Below are 21,942 nucleotides of genomic sequence, written 5' to 3' on the forward strand. Positions count from 1 at the left end.
ACACATGGGTGAACACGAAAAAAACATGGGAGGCAGAGTCGTCCTCGCAGATAGACGTCAACTGCCTCTCATTGTCCTGGGCTGTTTGCTTTGGTTGGGCTGATACGTACTGACGTCAGCAGAGTTTTTCTGGCCAACATGAGGTCACCCCTGCCGCATGACTTAGGTACAGAGGCACTCCGTCTGTCTGACTAACTGACTGACTCAAAGCCCTTTCTCAGATCAGCTGATCCGAGGTCAGTGCTCCTTTCCAATTCCGAACCATTGTCTTTGTGTCGACGGATAATGGCATAATGCGTCCGCTTCCTCTTAGTCACTCTTTGCTTTCTGCTCATTATCGGTGATTGATATTGCCTAGCCCCCTACGTAGTGCCTCCCTGTGGCAGAAGGTGGAACTGCAGCAGATGAAGCTGACATCCACTCACAGTGAATGCGACTCGTTCTGAACAGAAGTTAACAGCAAACGTTGGCACATAGCCCTTGTATGGATGTACTAGATAACTATTCCCCTTAATCCAGTGAATCACATCAACACATTATCACGTTGGGGTAATGCGAGAGTTTTTCTGTGTTCGAGAAATGGGTGGTGTGTGGTAATCGAATTCATCGGATAGCTTTTTTGATGGTGGATTTGTTTTATGACACTTAAGTTATGACAGAATGAGGTCCCTTGGTCTCTGGAAACACTTGTGTGTTCACTCATCAGCTTAACTCAACAGTGAATCATAAAGCAAACTCTCGAAGAATGAGTTTTAAGAATGCCCACATTGTCCACACACACGTTTTTTTATATTTTTCTTCACTCAGTCTGGAATTGAGATCATAGCGCAAAAAAAAAAATCGATAGTGTGCTCAAATAAAATAACACATTCTCTAATGGCTAACATATTTGCTAATCAGCTCAAATCATCCATGTGAGTTTGTTTGTGTGTTCAGGCTTTTAGACGTGTTCAGTTGGCCGGCGGGAGTTTCCCAGAAGTTGTTTAGTTTTTTTTTTTTTTTTGTCAGTAGTCTGCATTCTTGTGTGTTGAGTGATTTTACTGTATCAGCTACCAGGCGCAGCTGTGTCTCCTGGACATCCATTGCTTTTCTCTCCCCTGCTGCCCTTTCTCCACCCTCCTCAGTTTTTCTCTCTCTCTCTCTCTCTCTCTCTTTCTCTTTCTCTCTCTCTCTCTCTTTCTCTGTCTCTCCTCTGTCTCTCCTCTGTTGCTTCACAGCTTTTCGAAACCGTCCGTAAACATATCTCAGTGGAAAGTACTGTAGTTCCAAGGACAGTCCAAGGGCATTCGTTTGTGTTCGTGTTTATCTCATTTTATCACAACCCAGTCTGATTGAACTTTTATTGCGAAATATGTACAAAAGTAAATATGCTCCTGAATAATTTTGCAGTTATTGGAACATACAAAACGAACTGTTGACATAGCAAGAATATCAGGCCTCATATCACAATTATTCATTTCCTTCATGTAGGGAAGGAGTCGGTGTAAAAAGAAAGCTGTGTGTTTGTTGAGCCCGGCGAGATTGTTCCAGCTTAGCCACACCAAATGTCAGCAGTTACTGCAGCTCTGCAAGGGTCTAGCCGCAGTGGAGGGGTGCTCACGGAGGGGGTAGAGAACATGAGAGTGAGAGGGATGTAGAAAGCGAAAAAATTCCTCCCCGTTTTTTTTTTTTTATATCCGTTTTTCTGGCGGCCATTCAGAAATGTTGTACTGAACGTCTGTGTTGTTGCCTAGCCTGCGGTTTCTCTCTTTCTGTGGTTTTCAGGCCAATGGAGGCCACTGTGTGTGTGTGTGTGTGTGTGTGTGTGTGTGTGTGTGTTTGAACACGACTTGATCTTGGCCTGCTCACAAACTCATGCCCGGGGAAGGATCTGGACTTTCTATATATGTAGATTATCTCTTTACGTGAGTGCGTGTGGCGATTTGAAACAGGCAGGTTAAGAAGGCATGTTTGTTCATACCTGGCTCAGAGTCAAACTCTGACAACCAACAGTGCCTTTTTAAGTCAGAGTGGCTGCTCTTTCTCCTGCTCCTGCTCCTGCTCAAAGCTGATGAATTTTACCTCTCCTCAGGCCAACTCCTCCCCTCCTGTTAATGAAGTGAGCATGTTTTTTTTTTTTTGTTGTTTTTTTTTCCTTTTCTTTTTTTTGTGGGGTTCCCCCAGTTCTGCCACTGCTCCACAAAACACTCACAGAACATTGTGAGAACATTCCGGGGAGCTTCAGCGGACGAGTCCGTCGTCAAAGCAAGGGCAGCGCCGTCGTGTTTTTCCGAGGCTTTGGGAACAGAACCGGAGCGTTCGGTTCCTGCCAAAGCCCGTTATTACCTCCAGTAAAAATCAGGGAGGAACGCATGACGCCTCGTTCGGGGCTTCAGACGATCGCCGCCGTTTGACTCAACCTGGTGACTGGACGAACAAGTGTCTGAGTAAGTCAGCGTTAGAGAGGGGGTTTCAAGTGCCCTCTTGTCTGGTTTTTCTTTTGGCTTTTGCTTGTGTCTACATCTGTGTGTGTGTGTGTGTGTGTGTGTGTGTGTGTGTGTGTGTGTGTGGAAAAACCCTCAGCCTTTCTTGTGCCGTGCCACCTGGTCTCTCCAGAGTTTGCGTGTTCCCTGTTGCAGGCAGGATGGCTTGACAAAGAACCAGAGCCTGTGGGACTCACCTGGTTCTGGTCTTTTACTGCTTTAGTTTCCTCCCCTTCTCACTCTGCCATTTTACTAGCGCAGCTATTTCAGGCTCCATTTAAACCTTCAGAAACACTCCGCGTCACAGCTGGCTAGCTTAAGTGAAGACAGAGGAGAAGGGAAGCACGGATGAACAGATCGGTAGCGATTGGAAGAGCGACAGCAAGAGAGAATGCACGGAAAGGTAGGACGATGGCAGAAAAAAAAGAGGGCTGGAACCCGAGGAAAGGCTGTAACCAAAATGGAAAAAAGAGTCTGGAGGTTTAAGTCAAATAAAACGTAGAGTGGAGGGGTAAACGATGCCTTTTAAGATGTACCTGGGCATGAGCGCGGGGTCAGGCGCTCATTTTGCTCAAACACAGCCTCCCCACCTGCGTGTTTTTTTTTTTGATTGACGTTTTGTGTCATTTTTCCACATTTAGGTGCCGCTTCCTTTTATCATTTCAAAAAAGCAGATGTTGTTTCCCCCCTCCGAGTTTCCCTATGATGGATATATTTGAGAAAATGGAACTGTTTTGTTAATGGGAAGCTAAAGTCCTGTAAATAGGATGTTTGTGGTGTACCGTGTCCTGGGTCATGCAGTGATCCATTTCCTGGCCAGACAAATCCCATTGTTGTAGACTTGACTGGAATGGACGTCGTGCGCATAGTTTGCGACTTACCCATGTTCGCGGTCCCATACTGATTAGAAACATAGTCTTTAGGGGTACATATCATTTACCCCATTGTTTTGTCAGTCTTATGAAGTTATTTAGTTGAAACTGTCATATATATATATAAAAGAAGCTTCTAGAAATCCCAAGGTGGGATAAAGTGCCAACTTTGCCTTACCTGCCTTGGTACAGCCCTTGGCTCTCTAACGCAGTCACCACAGTTTCACAGGAGCGAAAAGTCAGGGGAAATTCTTAGCCCATCGCATCACGCTTCCCGGTCCGCCCTTAGAACGTTTCCTGTGACACACGCTGACCGCACGGTCCAGATTTAGGCTTTCAGACTGGGAATCATGGGACTCGGGCAAAGACAAAAACCAATTATTTACGGTCGCTAATCGTTGACAAGGGTGGAAAAGGGAGCTTGTGAAACGACGCGACGTCACTCCAGACCCAAGCTGCGTTCCACATCACGGCCATTGTTTAGACTGGGAGTCTATCAAAGACTTGCTGAGGAGCGCGCATAGACTCTGAGGAAGGGCAGGACGGTACAGGAAAGCCATGTGAGCGTGAGAAGTGTTGCTGTCCTGGCCCCCCCCCCGGCACATCCATCTCGATTTAAATGCGATGAGCTGACGCACGGTATCTTAATTACCAAACGCCGCTGACGGACTGCCGAGATACCCGGCAGTCCCCGAGTCTCCGAGCATGTAATGTAATGTCATGTTCTTCAAGAGGAGACTTTTTTCATCAAAAATGATGCGTAGAGGGATTTTTGAAATTCTTATGCTCGCCGTGTGGTTTTCATGTTAAGGGGAAACCCAATGCTTGTCTCTCCTGTCAAGCACGTAAGTAGCAAATGGGCCAAATGTTGGCCTAAGTAGAGTGCGCACAGCAGGGGTGAAGAACCATTTGGAGGAGTTTTCTTTCACTGCCTGCCCAGTCAAAGGCTGGAAGGCTCTGAAGAGAAGGTCAATGATATACTACCCCCTCCCCCCTACCCCAACAACCCTATCCTTCCCCCATCCAGGCTCAGTTTATGAGCCAACATTAGAATGCACCATAGGGGACAGTGGTTTTCTTCTGATCTAAAAGGACATGGGTAGGGAGGGGGGGGGGTGTTGGTTGGTTAAGAAAGAGCAGAGAGGAGAGTTCAAGATGACCACGTCAGGAAGTTTCCAGAAGACCACTCTGAGGGGATGGCAGACACACACACACACACACACAACACCCCCCCCCCCCCCCGCTGTGCCAAGAAACGGGAAAAACAAAAGGCTCCCCACTCCTGAGAAAACAATGGACATTCTTCACATTCCCAGAGCTCTTCCTCTCTCTCTCTCTTTCCTTCTTTCCTTCTTTCTTTCTTTCTTTCTTTCTCTCTCTCTCTCTCACTCTATCTCTCTGTTCCTTCTGGGTTCTGGGTTTTCTGGTCTGAGCAGAGCACCTCCCTGATGAGAAGGACAACTGAAACTTTTCCATTTACAGAGCTTTCCATGCGCTGCCTTAAGAGAATTTGCGATAAAAGAGCATACATACATTTATCCAGATGTGTTTGAGACTGACCTTTTATTCTTTGTGTGTGTGTGTGTGTGAGTGTGTGTGTGTGTGTGTGTGTGAAGAGAGGGAGAGATTATACTGCGCCTGTAATGTGTCGAGTCATCAGCGCGGACAGAAGACTTCTTTGTGTGGGGCCTCTTACTGGGCTTCCATTATAGTCTGGCCACACAAATCTGTATGGCTGCTTTTTATTAAGAGTCTTCTTAACCCCAGAGAGACATGCCACATCTCACACAGTAGCGTTTCCAGCGTGTCCTGTATGGGGATTTGCTTTATGCAACACATACAGTCAAGACAAATTCATTTCTGAGAAAAAAAAAGCATTGTCTAGCTAATGGAATTAGTCTAAAAAAAATATTGGACGCCAGGACATGGATTCAGAGTGGTTACAGAAGCAAAGGTATGTTTAGACAATGGAGACTTTTTATTTACACTCCTGTTAATATGATGTGGTTTAATATGATGTGGTTTTAGAGGGAGTTTTTAAGTTTATTGTTTTATACGATCTCGCCATGGTCAGATCACCTTGGTGGGGGATGCCCACTTTGTTTCGGTTTCTGACCAAAGAGGTGGGTGGGGGGAGGGTGGGGGCGCAAGGGTTTTTCAGAGCCGTTGCTGATAAGCTGTTTGTCCGAGGGGCGTTTTGGAGTGCATTCTTTTCTTAGAGAAAATACCCCCCCCCCCCCAAAAAAAAAACCAAGGGAAAAGTGATCCCTAGTCAAAACAACAAACAGAGCATTGTGCTGGTGAGCGCTAGGCTGGACTTCACCCTTCCTGGCAGGCGGAGGAGAACGCCGTCGCCGTCCTGGTCACCTCAGTGGCCCCTGCTGATTGGATGGAATGCAGCGGTGGGTTCTGTGAACAGTTTGGAGGATGTGGGTGACCAGAAGACCAGAAAAACCTGCTGGTTTCACAACAGGCCATAATGTGTGTGTGTGTGTGTGTGTGTGCGTGTGTGTGTGTGTGTGTGTGTGTGTGCGTGCATCCTAAAGGGTCAAAGTGGGGTTAGGCTGAAGCTATCAATGCAGGTGACCATGGTTCATCCAACCCCCCCCACACTCCTCCATCTCCCCATTTCCACCTCTCTACTCTTGTTCTCAAATGAGGAAGAAGTGGTATGTGTGGAATTCTCATCCCCCGCCCAGATAAACACAAACAAATACACACAAAAGGCATACACACACACACACACACACATTTTCCAGAAACTCTGGTTGGGAATCTTCGTAAATCTAACCTCAGACTAACGTGATTATGAAATTAGGTTTCTCTGTTTATTTTCCTCTTTTGAACTGGTTTTATTGTCTTCTACATGCGTAATGACATTTCCAGCTCTAGCAGCGGCTTCTGGATACTTCACCATCCGTCCCATACGTAATTGAACCAAATAAAACGCGCGTTGAAAACACGCTAACGGAGCGCAGTGATGGAAAGCCTTGAGAAATGCAGACACTGGAAAATGCATGTAAGGAATCTTTTGAGATACCTCAGCCGTATTTTTCTTAAATTACCATAAATGTTTAAATATGAGTTTTTATAGACTCTTATGGTCTCGTGTTGAGAACTTTGCAGGGAAGGTCAGAAGTTGTCAAAACACATGCGATCTGTGGCAGTATTGATACACATGGAACAAATTGACCAATACAATATATAGCCAACCCACATTCTCACTGTAAGCCAGACAGAGAAATTAAAGAAGAAATGAGTAGAATTAGACTGAGGGTAGAGAGGGAGGGAGAGATGGAGAGAGGGAGGATGAGAGAGAAGAAGACGTCTTCATTTTTCCTGAGGCAACCCTGACTCATGGAAACAGAATTTTGTGTGTGTGTGTGTGTGTGTGTGTGTGTGTGTGTGTGTGTATGATCGTTGATAATGTCACAGTGACAGCTCAGAATGAGCAGTTAATGAAAAGGCAGTGGTGAGCTCATCTCCCAGGCCATAGCGGTACCTCAAATACAAACTACCACTGTTTAGCTCAATAAGCTGAATTTTTTGAAAAATAAATAAATAAATAAAATAAAATAAAACCCTTTAAACTGAATTAAACTGTTTTCCTTAAGCATTTATTTTTCAAATGATTAATTAGAAGCTGAAGCCATGGCTTAAATATGTAAAATTGAACGATAAATAAGAGAGAGAGAGAGTATGGAAATGAGTGAAATTTGCCACTGAAGTGTCACTTTAACGGAAAGCGTGGAAATGCACTTGATCAGCCAATGCTGACCCACCCATCCTGACTCCTGCACTTTTATTTCCTCGTCCCCCCCCCCGCCCCCCTCCCCCGCTCCCTTAATTCTGTGTTGTCTGACCTTATCAGAATGGCCCTATTTCTGTTTCCCCTAGCATCTCTGATTTAAAAATCAAACAAACAAACAAACAAACAAAAAACGTGTTTATACGACACAGCTGGATTTTGTCAAGTCCTTTTTTTTTCCTTTCTTGTCTTTCTACCTCACAACCTGCTGATTAAATAGCCAAGGTTTAGACTCCTGTTTCACAGCCTTTCGTTCACATTGTTGTGCTATCAGCACTAAGGAAAAGGGCAAGAAAACATTAACCTGGCAACTCGCCATCGTACTCTCTCTCTCTCTCTCTCTCTCTCTCTCTCTCTCTCTCTTTTACTCTCCCTCCCTCTTTGACTCTCTCTCTCTCTCTTTTTCTCTCTCCCCCTCTTCTTTATTGTACTGTCCTGTTCGTTCTCTCTCTCAGGTTCTGTCTTTCCGCACTCTTAGAGGCTAATGCTGATGGTTCTCTCTCTCTCCCTCTCTCTCTCTCTCTCGCTCTCTCTCTGAGAGAGACAGGAAGTAGCCCTCACATTTTTTTTCTCTCATTGAAACAATAAAATGCGAGAAGAGTGGGTATTATTTTAGCAGCAGCTTGCCTCTTTATCTCCTCTGAACATAGTTTCCTCTTAGTCTAAGCACCACTTCCTGCCCCCTGATGTCATTAGAAAGAGATGGAGGTGGAGAGAGCAAGAGAGAGAGAGAGAGAGAGTCTTTGACTGAAATAAGCAAGGTTAGGGGGGTGGAGAGGAGGAAGAGAGAGGAGTGTGACGGGTATTTGTCAGTTAATTTTTCCTGGACTTGAAACCTGGTCAGCGCCTCTGGCCGTCTCAGTACAGCTGACTGACCACAAGGGTTCACACCGCTGCCAGTCCTGCTTAACGTTTACGAGGCCAAAGTAGAGGCAGAACTGTCGTTTAATGAACATGAGGACATTTTCGTGGACCACTACGCTAATGGAATAATCTGGAACTTGAATCTCAGATTTATGACACCCTCTTCTGAGTGGATTTACCTTTAACAGCTTCTAACCAGAAGCTCAGATCTGTGTTGGAGAAGATTTCCTAGGCAAAAGATTTGCTCTCTCTCTCTCTCTCTCTCTCTCTCTCTCTCTCTCTTCCAAAGTCGCAGACGTCAGCTGGATTTGTGAAGAGCATTGTGAGTATCAACTCAAGGGTTTTTCTCACATCTGTGCATAGAAGCCCTACTCCTGTGGGCACGAACACTGTCTCTCTGCTGGGGCAAACAGAACACAAACACAGCGATAGTGAGTTTGAAGAGTGAGGTCTGTTATCTTTGTTGTCTTTGTTCAGTCTGTTGCAGAGAGCTAGTGATGCTTATGTCCTTGACTTCTATTCAAGACAGACTAACAAGTTGGTAGTAGATACCATAGTTGTGCTTGATTGTACACTTTCTTTGGTTTGCAGTAAAAATTGTAGACATTTGTTGAAAATAGACGTATAAGCAGAATCAGGATCTGTCTTAGGAATTTCTTTAGTTGTCTCTAATGTAAAGCAACTAGATACAACAATTAAAATTACTGCTTTTATCTAACTGATTTATCTAATAGTTTCTTAAGGCAAAAGCTTATCTTGGCTTTTTTATGTCAATGAGTTGTCCTCAGTAGAGGTTAACCAAAACTTAATAATGTTCAATCTCTCATTTATTTGGTTCACGTCTATACTGTCTTCAACAGCTTTGAGTAAATCAGGATTCAAGAATTTGTTGTATTTAGTATCATTAATCATATTATGATAACATTTCACACGATAAAGTCGCCAGTTGGTGACAACTATGATAAACATTCTCAGGGTAACAGAAAGTCATGACAGTAAAAAAAGAAAAGAAAAAAAGGCCAAAATAATCCAACTCTGTTTGATTTCGTTTACTTTGGACATGGGCTTAAGCGATCAGCACTGTAAACATAAACATCTGAAGGCCACTGCTTCATGCCAAAAAAACCCCCAAAAAAACCAAAAAACCCAAAAAGCATGGTTTCAAGAGTCTCCCTATCTGAAATCCCATTTTGATGAGTATCCGTATTTTTCAACACGTTTTTTCTGTGTTGTTGTTGACATTAGTACTTCTTAATATTAAGCCATTCGTAACCAGCTTTATCCTTGGGAGACATCTGTTATTATCTCAAAAGTAGCAGCTCCTTGATTTGTCGACAGTCTGGGATGACCTGGGGAGAACCTTGGAGAACTTCTACTGACATTTGACATTTTTTGAATTGTCTCACACTACACAAATCTGGTGTTCAATGTGGCAATGGAAAAAAAAAATCCCCGTCAGTTTTAAGAAACATGAAAAAGGAACTAGCTCTGATACAAGATCCTGAGATGTCACAAGTGTCCGTGAGTTATTAGAGACAGTTACAGTCATGAATGCTGACTATTGTTTTTTTTGTTTGTTTTTTTTGTTTTTTTGAGAGCAAAAACTTGTTAATAATGGACTGCTAATACAATCTCGTGATCACTTGTTGTAAAGTGGAAGTTTCAGTTCGTCATTTGTTTTTGTAGCCAACGCATTTCCATGAATGGTCAAGGGTACGCACTGATACCGTGACTCATCTGTGTGACTTTGCTGCGTATACTTCTTACTCACTAACGGTCAAATGGAGCAGCAGTGTTTTTTGTGTCTGTTTGTGGTGACACGGACATATGGGGACAAGCCATTTTGCATTGGCCTACATACCTTATATGTGTTTGTATCTGTCCTGTCTCTCTGTAAGTGTGCCTAGCCCTTGATGCCGACAGTTTCTGGATCTCTGTTCTTTTCTACGGCAGGCGCAGCGTGCCGATAATCAGACCTCACTCCTGGCATCTGTCGAGGCTGCCAGAGCCCCCGAGTGCTCTGGGCACTTCAGGGACCGCAGACGGCCCCCTGGCCATGCAGCTCCACCCCGAACCCTTCAGTGTACCATGGCACTCCAGGGGAGAAAACAGGTGAGCACAGTACCACACGCACTTCACTGACAAAACGGAAAAGGAGATGTACTCTTTCTCGTTCGGATATGGTTCATAGAGACAGATAAAGATCAGTTTTACTGTATCCCTGAGATTACAGGTCAACCCATAGGAGTTGGTTCTTAATATGTTTGTGCCTGTGTAAGGCTGTTGTGTTCAGGGTTTTTTAGTATTAGACTTGGGCCTCGTAGCTTTTTCCAGGCTTAAGAACAGATGTGACAGAGAGTGAGAGACAGTTTTTGTGCCTGTGTGTGTGTGTGTGTGTGTGTGTGTGTGTGTGAGGTCACTGGGAAAAGCTTTGTGAAACTATATTGTAGAGGGGAACTTTTTGCTTCCAACAAGTGTCCAAAAGAAAACAATCAGCAGGAAGCCAGTGATCTCACATCTTATGTCAACATTTGCTTCGCCGGATGCCACCGCTATTTTCAGACATTGATTCAGACATTCTTTAGTGATCACCAACGAAGCAGCAAAAAGCTATCTGTCCCAAAATCTGCCTTTCATGGCAAAAATCGATGACAATGCAAAAAAAATGTTTTACTTTCTTGATAAGTTATTGAAGTCATTTAAAGTGTTATCAGGTTTTGTTTTGCTTATAATAACTATGTGCCTGCAGTGCTGTCCAGGTTTGAAATAATTTGTTAATTTTGGGTGGCTTAACACAAAAAATATTTGGATGTGTCAAAGGGAATAAATAGTGTGTGTATATTGCGTGAATGTGTGTGTGTGTGTGTGTGTGTGTGGGCGCTCTCTGACACGGTACAGATTTTCATTAAATTCTTCCTCTTTCCTGCTTGTTCACGTCACTGTTCCAAGTGAGAGCAATCACATTTTGATAGCCATCATTGATCTTATTTTCTGTGATTATCCTTAATTGTTGCAATTTGCTGAAGTACGTTTACACAAGAGTTTGTTTACACAGCAACATAGTGATGGAGCTTTCACACTAAGTTCTACTTAATTCAACTTTCGCTTGATTGCTTACCATCACAATGCAACGTGTACCTAGCAGTGAAAAAGGAACATTTGCTTAATGTCATTCTTGTTATAAGTTCAGCTTCAGTTTTATCACAGTTATCAGGAGGTTAGTCTCTTAATGTTAATGTTAATGTTTGTCCTTGTTACGTTGACTTAAATATTTGTCCTTGTTATATCTTATCTTTTTCCATATTTTCTCTGTAATGTAAACACAATGCTTAAATGGCATGCACTTAGACTTCAGTTTACAGAGAAAAGTGCTTGACCGCAGAGGTTCTCAGACACTCAGTCTAACCTGTACTGCCCCAGTGCAGTTGCTGCCAGATGGCGGAATGTTCCACATTGCCTGGTGACTGGATCGGATAGGGATGAGGATGGGGCCGGGAATGATGGTGATTTCCCCTGTGGAAAACCTCATTTCCTCCCTTCCTGGTTCTGCCCATACACTGCGGTGCTCAAGAAATGACTCTGAGCTTTCAGGAAGCTTTTCTCCTTTTCAACAAGAGGGATACGATTTTCCATATGATATTGTTTGGTAATATTCTGCAGTACAAATGCAGTGTACCATGGGTAACTAAAGTAAAAGTTTTTACTGTCTTTTAATTATATCAGCTGTTGTGTTGCGGTGTTATATCTTCTACTAGCACATTCTGAGTTTTCTGACTGTGCACTGGACAATACATGTAAAATTCAGACCTCTTATCAGAAATGACCCACCTTCCTTTTCTCTTTCTTTATTGTGTATGTACTCATATGTATTATCTCCCCTGCTTTCTTTTTTCTGTAGTGATCTGTCTATGCAGTGGGGCCACCTGTCCAGACACTACAGCACAGATCGCAGCAGCTCGGTAGGGAGCATGGAAAGTCTAGAGAACCCTCCCAGTCAAGGTTACTACGACAGTCAGTTGTCTCCAGTGGACCCGGCAATCTTCAACAACAAGCGCGACTCTGCCTACAGCTCCTTCTCTGCTAGCTCCAATACCTCAGACTATACTGTCTCTCTTCGGCCTGACGAGGCAAACTCCATGGACAACCTGCTTCAGGGCCTGGGCTCCTCTTGGAAGTTTACAGAGGGACGCCCCTCTTCCTCTGCCAACGGCCCTGGGGAAATACCTGAGGAAGGCCTCAAATCCAGGTCCCTGTCTCGGCAACTCGAGGGCAAGGTCCGGCCGTCCTCTTACAGCTACGAGGAAGACAGGAGTGCACCCCCACAACCACCGATGAGGAAAGACAGTTTTAGGGCAACCAGGGGCAGACCAGGTGTCACCGACAAACGTTGTGTCTCTGCCCCTGTTGGCATTCCCAGTCTATCCTGCTGCCTAATGGAGGACCTCCAGCAGACCCAGGAAGTGCAGAGCAGGAACTTCCACATGTGTAAGGCCGAGGAAAACAGACAAGAATGTAAGGGAAACAGTACAGGACCGTACTACACACTCATTTCAGAGAGAGCGCCTTGTAGTGACTGTAGCCAAGAGGGAGATATCAAGAAAAATCAAGTCCAGGATCCAGACAAGGTGTCACCCAGCCCAAGCCCTCTACCTCCAACAAACACTGATGGACAAAGGGATGTTGAAGAGCCGCTGAATTCTCAACTCATCCTCCCAGAGAACAAATACCTATTGAGTGCTCACAGGCACAGTGCCCCCGAGAAATTACTGGCTTCACAGCTACAGCTTGCATTTCCAAGTGATCGTAGTGACATATCCATTTCCCCTTGTAGCCAGTGGTCCCAGTCACCTTTGCACCCAAGGGATGACTTATGTGAAACTAGTCCCGATGCGGCATCGCAGGGGAAATGGTGTGGGAGCAGGTGCTCCACGCCAGGATCAGTGGCAACATTGGACTCAGAAGATCCCAGACTTGAAGGAGGCACATTAGATTCAAGACAGACCCCTTCTCCCGTCCAACACCACTGGGGTCGTTCCATCAGCGTTCCAGGAGAACCTGTTGGGAAAGGAGACTCTGGATGTGGGCCTTCCACAGCATCGTGCGTTCTGAGTTCAGATTTTGCGCCGCTCAGCACAGCGGCAAGTGTGGATACTTTACTGGCAGAGACTGAAGAAAGAGGAGGAGGGACAGTGGGTGGAGCTGAGTATCCCAAACCCTCACAGAGGCGTCAGTTCCGCTCATCCAAGTCGCGCCGACGCAGCGAGCGCTTTGCTACCAACTTGCGTAATGAGATCCAGAGGAAGAAAGCCCAGCTGCAGAAGAGCAAAGGCCCAGGAGGTTTACTTTACAGTGGGGAGATGGTGGAGGAAGAAGAAACTGGAGAGCTTCAGTTGGATGAGGAAGCTCAGTCAAAACCAGCAGAAATCCATCAACCTAAAGTTTGGACCAAAGCTAGTCATCATGCCTCTTGGCAGACTGATCACTCTGCACAGGCTCAGTTCACTGGGCAAAACTCAACCTCAAAGCCTCAGCAAAGATTGGTAGATGGTCCAGTAAAGGGAATGGAACCTGCTCACTTAAATGCTGTGGATCCCCAGGACTCAAAGGATGACCAGAATCAGACCCAGCCACCTGAGCAGACAAGGCAAGTCTCTGTGCGTGTGGTCGAAGAGCTTGCACCAGTAGGGAAAGCTCGCCGTTGGCGTTGGACACCAGAGCACAAGTTACAACCAGAGCTAGAGCCAACAGAGAGGAGGAAGGGTGAAGATGCAGGGCAGACATCGTGTGGGACAACTGGAAGAATACGGGTCGGGAAGGCTACCTCATCTAGCAGTCGTTTGTCAAGCCGGTTGGATGAGTGTGACATCCCTCCTTTTGCTGACCGTATGAAGTTCTTTGAAGAAACGAGCAGGAATCTTAGCATGTCTGTGTCCAATCTGTCCGGACTGACAAGCCGACGCCAGAGACCAGAAAGACATGGGAGACAACCCTGTTTGTCTAGTGCTGATACCCTTCAGTCAGCTCAAGACGTAGGCCGGAGAAGGTTCTCCTATCAGGGTGGAGTCCAGGATGGAGCCTCTATCCCTGCAGTGGACTCCAGGAGGCAGTCGGTTACTGGAGGACGGGAGCGTGACAAAGAAATAGAGATCATGAGAGAACATGAGAGAGAATGTGAAAGAGAACAGGAGAGATTGAGGGAGTTGGAAAGGTTGAAAGAAGAAGAGCAAGTAAGGGAGCAAGAGAGAATACGGGAGCAAGAGAGACTTAAGGAATGGGAAAAAGAGGATGCAAGGGAGAGGCAAAGAGAAATGGAGGAGAGGGAAAGGGAGAGAGAAGAACACAGGGACAGAGAGAAAGGGGAGCAACAGAGAGTGTTGCAGAGGGAGAGAGAATGGGAAACGGCCAGAGAACCCCAGCACTTAGGGCATGACCTTCACTCTGACCCGGTGACCCAGTCAGTGTGCCACGAGGCCAAACAGAAACAGACACCCAGTCTTCAGAATCATTCCTCTTATCAGCCCCCGGCGTGTTACCATGGCAACGCCGACATGGACGCCTACAGTCCCCGTTCCGCCTTCCATCCCGTGAGTGGCCAACAGTATCAGCGTGACAGCCAGTGCCTGCATCCTGAATACAAACCCAGGAGCTGCACTCCAACAGAGGTCAGTTGAAAATTTCTGCACCAAAGAACAAACTGCGTGCACACTCGTGCATAGTTTATGTGACCCCTCTTGCTCCTTCATTTTTACTTACACGTCAGGTAGTCCGCCCCCTCCCCCCTCAAATGAGACAAACTTCCTGCAGGTGTTTGCTCCAGCTCTCATCACTAAATTGTTTCTACTCAGCAGATGTACTCCTTAGAGATCAACTTCTGGACCTATCAGAGCTATTTGTGCAGGGCTGGAGCGAAGCTCTTCTCTCAAACTCTCACTCACACAAACATTCAAAATACAAACATAAATGCATCTTTGCACCATAGGGACATGGCTCAGCATGCACATGCACACATAAAAACACACATTTTCTCTCACAAACTATTTGTCTCCGTTTTTTTTTCAGTTTAAAATGAAATAGCAGTCCTGTTGTAAGCATTGCATTGTGGTTACATTGTAAAGGTTGTTTGCCAGTTTTATATCTGAAACTGAACAAGGCAAAGAGATTTATTTATCCCGCTGGACCTGAAGCAAGTTCCTGGGTTGGTTGCATGATTGGATCAGAACCACATAACTTTAGAAGCTCTAGAGCCAGCCAACAATAACTTTGGAAGAGGCATGAGTTTTGAGGAGTGCCTTACCCCCCCCCCCCCTTTGTGCACACAAACATGTATTAAGAGCATATGTTGTCTGTAAATTTGCCAATTCATACTTTTTTATGACCTATAATCAAGTAGTGCCATAGGAAAAATGATGTCTTTGCTGTACCAAGGCAGTGAGTGATATATCTGCTTTGAATCACATGGAACTGAAGTGAGAATGAATTGATATGTTGGTGGAATATGTATTGTATAAAGCTCAGTCTTTACGGCACCATTGTGTATCATAATGAAATCTGTAAGTCATCCCACTCAGATGTGGTGAACTGAAGTGACATTTTTACAAAGGACTTTGCATCTTGAAGGGAAAATTTGATTTATATTTTTGTTTGAAAAGGTCTGTTTTGCTTGATTTATAAGTATCTTTCTAGTTTAAAACTCACTGGTCTTAAACTCTGTATTCTATTGTTTGGTAATGCTCAAATGAACGTCCCTTTGTGGAATGTCATGAAGATAAGGGCAAGACTCTTGTTTTATATCGACTGAGTCCAGTTCGCTTTTAATATTACCAGATGTGCGGGACATATTAAAAGTGGGCTTCCTCAAAGGCCCACAAGCCAAAAGGTTGGCCAATACACAGAATATTTGAAGGGAAAAAAAACCCAACAAGATTTCATAAACTGGCTCCAGTCTTACATGGAAGTTGAATAAGTATGAGGTTTTATCATTTGGTACACACACAATTTATGTCCCTCTGTAAGTAAAATGATTTGAAAATGTAGACCATTTTTAGCTGGTTGGTTTTGAAAATTATTTGAAAATGTAGCCCATGGTAAAAATGATTTGAAAACCTAGGCCGTGCTTTAGCTGTTGGCTTTAGAAATCTTTTCAGTGCTTTAAATGCCCTCTCATTTTTAAATACAGATTTTTTTTTAATTGTACATGGTCTCAGAGAAAATTGTGTTCTCAGATTTGACCAGCTTGGCATCGCTTGGGTGTTTAATTTTAACCTCCCCCCTTGTGAACCTTATGTAAGATCATTCTTATACCTCTGATTTGAGGAGCCATTCATAGAAGGGAACTGTAACGACCATAACTGCATTCCTTTGTTGAATAACTTGGCAAATCTCTTCCACAGGCATATCCTGTGCGGGAGAGAGAACAAACCAAACTCAATAGGAACTTCAGCCTGACTGAAAAGTAAGGTCACTTTCTGTCTTTAACGGTGTACAGAGGGGGGGAAAAAATCCAGCTGGTTCATAGGATGGATCTGCACACACTCACCCAGTATTTCCTGTTCCCAGGGATTATTCCAGGAGCAGGCGGGACTCCAGGCAGGGAGAGGGCGCTGTGAGCAATGGCTTTCAGAACCACTGGAGTAACAGGCTGTCCAGTAACAACGCGGACAAGAACCCTTTGATGTCGTCCCCACTTCGAAGCCGAGCCATGTCTGAGAATGACTTGCGTGTGGCCACACAGCGACTTGATTGTGCTAATGTCGGTGGAGTGTCCGTGTCCGCTCTGAAAGAGGTGGATGAAAGTGGAGCGTCTGTAGACAACTCAAAGAAGAAAAAAGGCCCCCCTCCACCACGTCCCCCGCCCCCAAACTGGGAGCAGTTCCATCGGAGACGGGCATCTCACCACAACCTCTTCCCCTCCCCACCTCCGTCCTCCAATTCTTCTACTTCTTCTCCTCAGCCCAGTTGGGCTCCTATCTTGCCACCCCAGCCATGGGCATCACGAAACACCAGCGCTCTCGAAATGACCCGTCAGCGGTCTTATAGCCTCCCTCCAAGAGAGGGCACTGAGAGCTGTCAACGATGTTGCCAGGACTACCCACAGGCTCCACCCAGTCCAGCCTTCACACACAGGGCCTTCAAACCCGTGGCCCCTCCTCCAAGGGAAAGAGAGACGCCCTCACAGCACCAAGATATTCACAGATCCGCAACCACGTCCGTGCCTGAGATAGGTACAAGGTAAGACTCAAACTCACGCCACATTTCTGTGTGTTTTCAGCTGTTTTTATGGGTTGTACAGACATGGGTGGCAGCAGTAGTCTGAGGGTTTCATATGTGCACAGCGTTTGGCCTTTGCATGACCTTACTGACCTTGATATGACATGGAAGTTCTTCTGCGTAACCTTATGTAACACAAGGTCCTACATGTGACCACACTTCCCATTTCAGGATTTCTGATCCAAGCACTGCGCCGCATTTGGATCAGCCCCGGCCAGCAGTGGTGAAGCCTGTCTCGCTAAAGCACAGAGGGGTAGCAGAATGGGATAGGACGACCCCACAAAATCCTACAGGGCCTCACAGCACCTCGACGGTCCATGGCACTACCCCACCCCTGGAAAATGGCACCTATGGGGATGCTGTCACACCGGAGTCCTACTTTGCCATGAACTACAACTACCAGCAGCACTTGCAACACCATCAAAGAGACATTCCCAACACAGCTTACAAAAATCAGGAACCTTCTGTTCGCAGTGCGACCCCCGGCGAAGACAGAGATGTACCGCTGGAAACGGACATAGATGAGTACCACGAGAATGAGGGAGGCGAGGAGGAGGGGAGACAAAGGGAACAACGGACGGAGATCCAGTGTTTCGCTCAGCCCGCCACCGTCCTAGAGACCGACATCGACACGCTGCCCGAGGAGGAAGCACAGGTTATGGGCGCGAGGAGAGGGCCGAGGGGGTCCTTGGTAGACTCCCTCCTGGATGAGGAGTGTGGAACTAAGTCCAGGCAGGAGCTGATTGGGGAACTGTTCCCTCACAGCCCGGAGACAGTTACCGGAGGAGGGAGCTGGAGAGGGGGATACCCAGTAATGGAGCACAGTGGAGACACGCTGGAGAGGTGAGGAGGGATTTGTGTCTTTTATCCTAAAAAATAATACACTTTTAGTCTACAAGCAGCGGGATTGCACGGTATGTCAACGTGGACCGTTCTTTGTGTTCTACTTCGGAAGCAAAAGAACAGTTGATAATTACAGAGCGGTCCTTTATGTAGCCTCTGATATACATGTGATCATAGATCAGACACAGAAAAAAATGATTTGATGCCTTGGCATATTTTGTCTTTTGTTGTTGTTGTTGTTGTTGTTGTTGTTGTCGTCGTATTTGCTGCTGCTGGCAAATGTTCACAAATGTCCGTGTCCCATTTACAGACACTCAAAATCAGACTCTTCTTCCAAAACCCATCTCCTCAACAAAATGGACTTCTCAGAGATAAGCAACCCGGAGGAAGACGAAGAGCTCAACTACAAGGTATGGACAGAACTACCGAACTCTCTTGTATGTTTACGAGGCTTTCAATATGGTATACTTTATATTAAACTTTTACGTTTGTGTATAGCTTTCAGCGTATAGCTGTGCATAGTTCACATTGTGTAGCTTAAAAAAGAGCGTAATATTTAGCGTAGATTATATAGCATACACTTTGTGGAGTATTTTTTGTGTATTGCGAGGTTTGCGTGTGCCTTTGCTTCCACTGAGGGTATATGGAGCACACTTTCTGACTTGACTTACTCATTCCTTTGGGATGAATAAAGTTCTATCTTAACTTATCGTATCTTATCTTTGTCTTGTCTTTATGGGTTTTGACCTTGCAGAAGCAGCTCATGGAGAGTCTGCGTAAGAAACTTGGGGTGCTGCGAGAGGCTCAGAGAGGGTTGCAGGAGGACATCAGGGCGAACGCTCAGCTCGGGGAGGAAGTGGAGAGCCTGGTTCTCGCCGTGTGCAAGCCCAACGAAGTGGACAAGTATCGCATGTTCATCGGGGACCTGGACAAAGTGGTCAGCCTGCTGCTGTCCCTCTCCAGTCGGCTGCTCCGAGTTGAAAGCGCCCTCGACTGCCTAGACTCCGATTCTGGCCACAGTGAAAGGGTGAGGAGAGTTTTTGTGTGTATCTGTTGATGTCTGTATATGTCAGTGAGTCTGTTAATTTACCTATGTGTGTGTGTGTGTGTGTGTGTGTATGTGTGTGTTTCGAGCTCCACAGTTTGCTATGTGTTTGTTTTGCTTAATCATAATCCACATGCTTCTCTGTTTTTTTTTTTGTTGTGTTTTTTTTTCTGTGTGGTACAACAGCTCCCCCTGCTGGAGAAGAAGAAACAACTCCTCGCTCAGCTGGGTGAAGCCCAAGAGTTGAAGGAACATGTCGACAGGCGCGAGCAGGCCGTGGGCAGGGTGTTAGGCCGCTGCCTTACCCCGGAGCAGCTGAGAGACTACAGCCACTTTGTCAAGATGAAAGCCGCTCTGCTGGTGGAGCAGAGGCAGCTGGAGGATAAGATCCGACTTGGAGAGGAGCAACTCCGGGGACTACGTGAGAGCCTTGGCCTGGGTCTTGGTGTGGGGATGGGCGCTGGAATAGCCTATGGGCTTTAATATAAGGGACACTGTGTGTGTGTGTGTGTGTGTGTGTGTGTGTGTGTGTGTGTGTGTGTGTCTGGGTATAAGCATTGAGCGGACACATATGGATGGGCCTGAGGAAAAGCATTGCAGCTGTACTGAAAGCCACAGCAGCTATAACTAAGGACTGATGAACACACTGTTCTGAAGACAGGAAACTTACGTACAGTGATCATAGTTCGGATGCACAAAAATTAATCTTTTATCTTTAGGGTGGACCGCAAAGACGTATATTCACGCTTCTGTCATACCTACCCATATGAAGTCTACTTAACACTGCTTTAGAAGCTGCTTCCTTTTGAACATGCAGTAAACACTACACAACATTTGACTGTTGCGATGGTTTTTTTACTCTAGTCAGTGGCAACTCCGCGCTATGCACACTACATCATACGGCCAAAGAGCACTTTTTTGTATGTGTGTGTGTGTGTGTGTGTGTCAATCACTTGCCTATACTGAAGAAGGATTCCTGCCTCGTTATTTATTTATTTATGTGTCTCACCCAATAACAACATGTAAAATCATGGTGCTAGGTTACTCTCCAGCCCACAGAACATGACTGGAGCTGTTAACTATCAGCACAGTGTATATCACGAGGCAAAGCATCTTGACGTTTTGGTTTTTTTGTGTGTGTGTGTGTGTGTGTGTGTGTGTTTCTTAGCCTGAGAACTGATTCATGGAATTGATTGGCTGTGCCACCCATCATTTCCTCGTTTATCTTTGTGAATCTCTTTTTGTATATAGGCAGTATTATCATGTACTGGGGCAGCGTTAACATGGAACAACATATCAGGCAGAATAACAGCACCCAGCCGCAAATAGAGTCACCAAGACTTTGGGTTTTTTTCTTCCTTTAAAACAAACAAACAAACAAACAAAAAAACTGGAATCTGTTGAAAGTAAACAAATTGATCATTTTACTGTATTGAGGCTCGTACCTCTCATCTGTGCTCCTCATGACGTTGGTTGCCGGGACAACCATTGATTGACAGATGTGATGAAGTCTTCTTTGCTGCGGGGCACAGCGGAAGAACAATAGAGGCATAATGCAGTATCATTCCGTTACGAGCGCCTCACTGTATTGAGGATTTATCTGTATTCTTCGTTGCCTACATTTTGGACATTGACTATATTGTTGCCAAAGATTTGTCCTTCTGTTTAAATATAACACTACAACAGAACAGGTGGTGCTATTGATAAGATCAACGTGTCTAATCTTCCCAGAGGTTTCAGTGGTGTTAGGAAGACTTTTTCCCTCCTGCTAGAGACCTGCAGTCTACTGAATGCAAGTCATAAACCGATGTGTAAATAGCAATTTTATCAAACATCAGTTGTTGGATGTCATGAATTAATCACTCAAGATTCTTAAATCCACTTCTTTTTTTTTTTTTTAAGTTCTGGAGTTTGTCACTGCATTAATCTACGTAAGTCTACTTAAGCATGGCACATACTTTCATATGCACACACACACACACTTTTCTTAGCACTGCTAATAATAAAGGACAGATTGCTACTAAGTCATTCACCATTACGTGGAGAGGAACTGGAAATTTCCCCCTCATGCAATGCTGCTTTATTTGATCCCGTACTGCCTTGAGACTTTAGACCAGAGAAAAAGTATTGATTTAATCTATTACGTTCTGTTCTTGATGATGATTCCATGAGTCCTTAAGACTACAGTGTTCAATTAATATTGAGGGAATGCCAAAAAAAAGGAATGTTTGTATCTTCTTGTATGCAAAATGTCCATGTAAACCTGTTGATTTCTGCTGTATATACACGTTGCTTTTTCTGTATATTATACCGTTTTAAATGATTTTGATAGAACTGGAAGTGTAAGAAGGTAATAAGTTGGGTCTAAGGAGAAGCCCTCGTCCCTTTCTCAACTTGAACCTCTTGTTTTATTGAAAAAAATGTTTTGTAAAAATTCAAATAAGTACCATTAATAATAATAATAAGAATATTTTAAACAAATTGTCTGCCATCCTGGTTTTTATTTCGTTTTGAGTTCTTTTTGGTTTTCTCTGTTTGCTCCCACTCATATTTTGGTAGGAGAGCCATAAGTTATTTTTCAAAAGTGAGCAGGTGTGTGTGTGTGTCTGTGCCTGTGCCTGTGAAAGAGAGAGTACACTAATAGTACACTCACACTGGCAGGCATGTGACAAACCATGCCATCACCTTATACTTTTTTGGCTATCATCTAAGTAAAAGCTACAGATGTAAAGCCCAGGGCAAAAAAGTTTATGATTTATGACCGCTTTACTGTGATGAATC

General features: G+C 45.0%; 1 protein-coding gene across 1 annotated transcript in view; it reads left to right on the top strand.

Annotated features, from left to right (window-relative positions):
- Positions 1 to 19,664, top strand: part of shroom4 (shroom family member 4) — a 38,245-nt gene extending 18,581 nt beyond the window's left edge. Inside the window, exons 3-10 of the mRNA XM_030780395.1 lie at positions 9,960 to 10,118; positions 11,905 to 14,668; positions 16,397 to 16,458; positions 16,563 to 17,234; positions 17,445 to 18,116; positions 18,427 to 18,526; positions 18,871 to 19,143; positions 19,348 to 19,664. Coding sequence (XP_030636255.1) covers positions 9,960 to 10,118; positions 11,905 to 14,668; positions 16,397 to 16,458; positions 16,563 to 17,234; positions 17,445 to 18,116; positions 18,427 to 18,526; positions 18,871 to 19,143; positions 19,348 to 19,644 — 4,999 coding nt within the window. The 3' untranslated portion in view covers positions 19,645 to 19,664. The remainder of the gene's footprint in view (positions 1 to 9,959; positions 10,119 to 11,904; positions 14,669 to 16,396; positions 16,459 to 16,562; positions 17,235 to 17,444; positions 18,117 to 18,426; positions 18,527 to 18,870; positions 19,144 to 19,347) is intronic.
- The last annotated feature ends 2,278 nt before the right edge of the window (positions 19,665 to 21,942 follow it).

This window comes from Chanos chanos, chromosome 7, assembly GCF_902362185.1.
Source record: "Chanos chanos chromosome 7, fChaCha1.1, whole genome shotgun sequence".
In the NCBI taxonomy this organism is placed as follows: domain Eukaryota; kingdom Metazoa; phylum Chordata; class Actinopteri; order Gonorynchiformes; family Chanidae; genus Chanos; species Chanos chanos.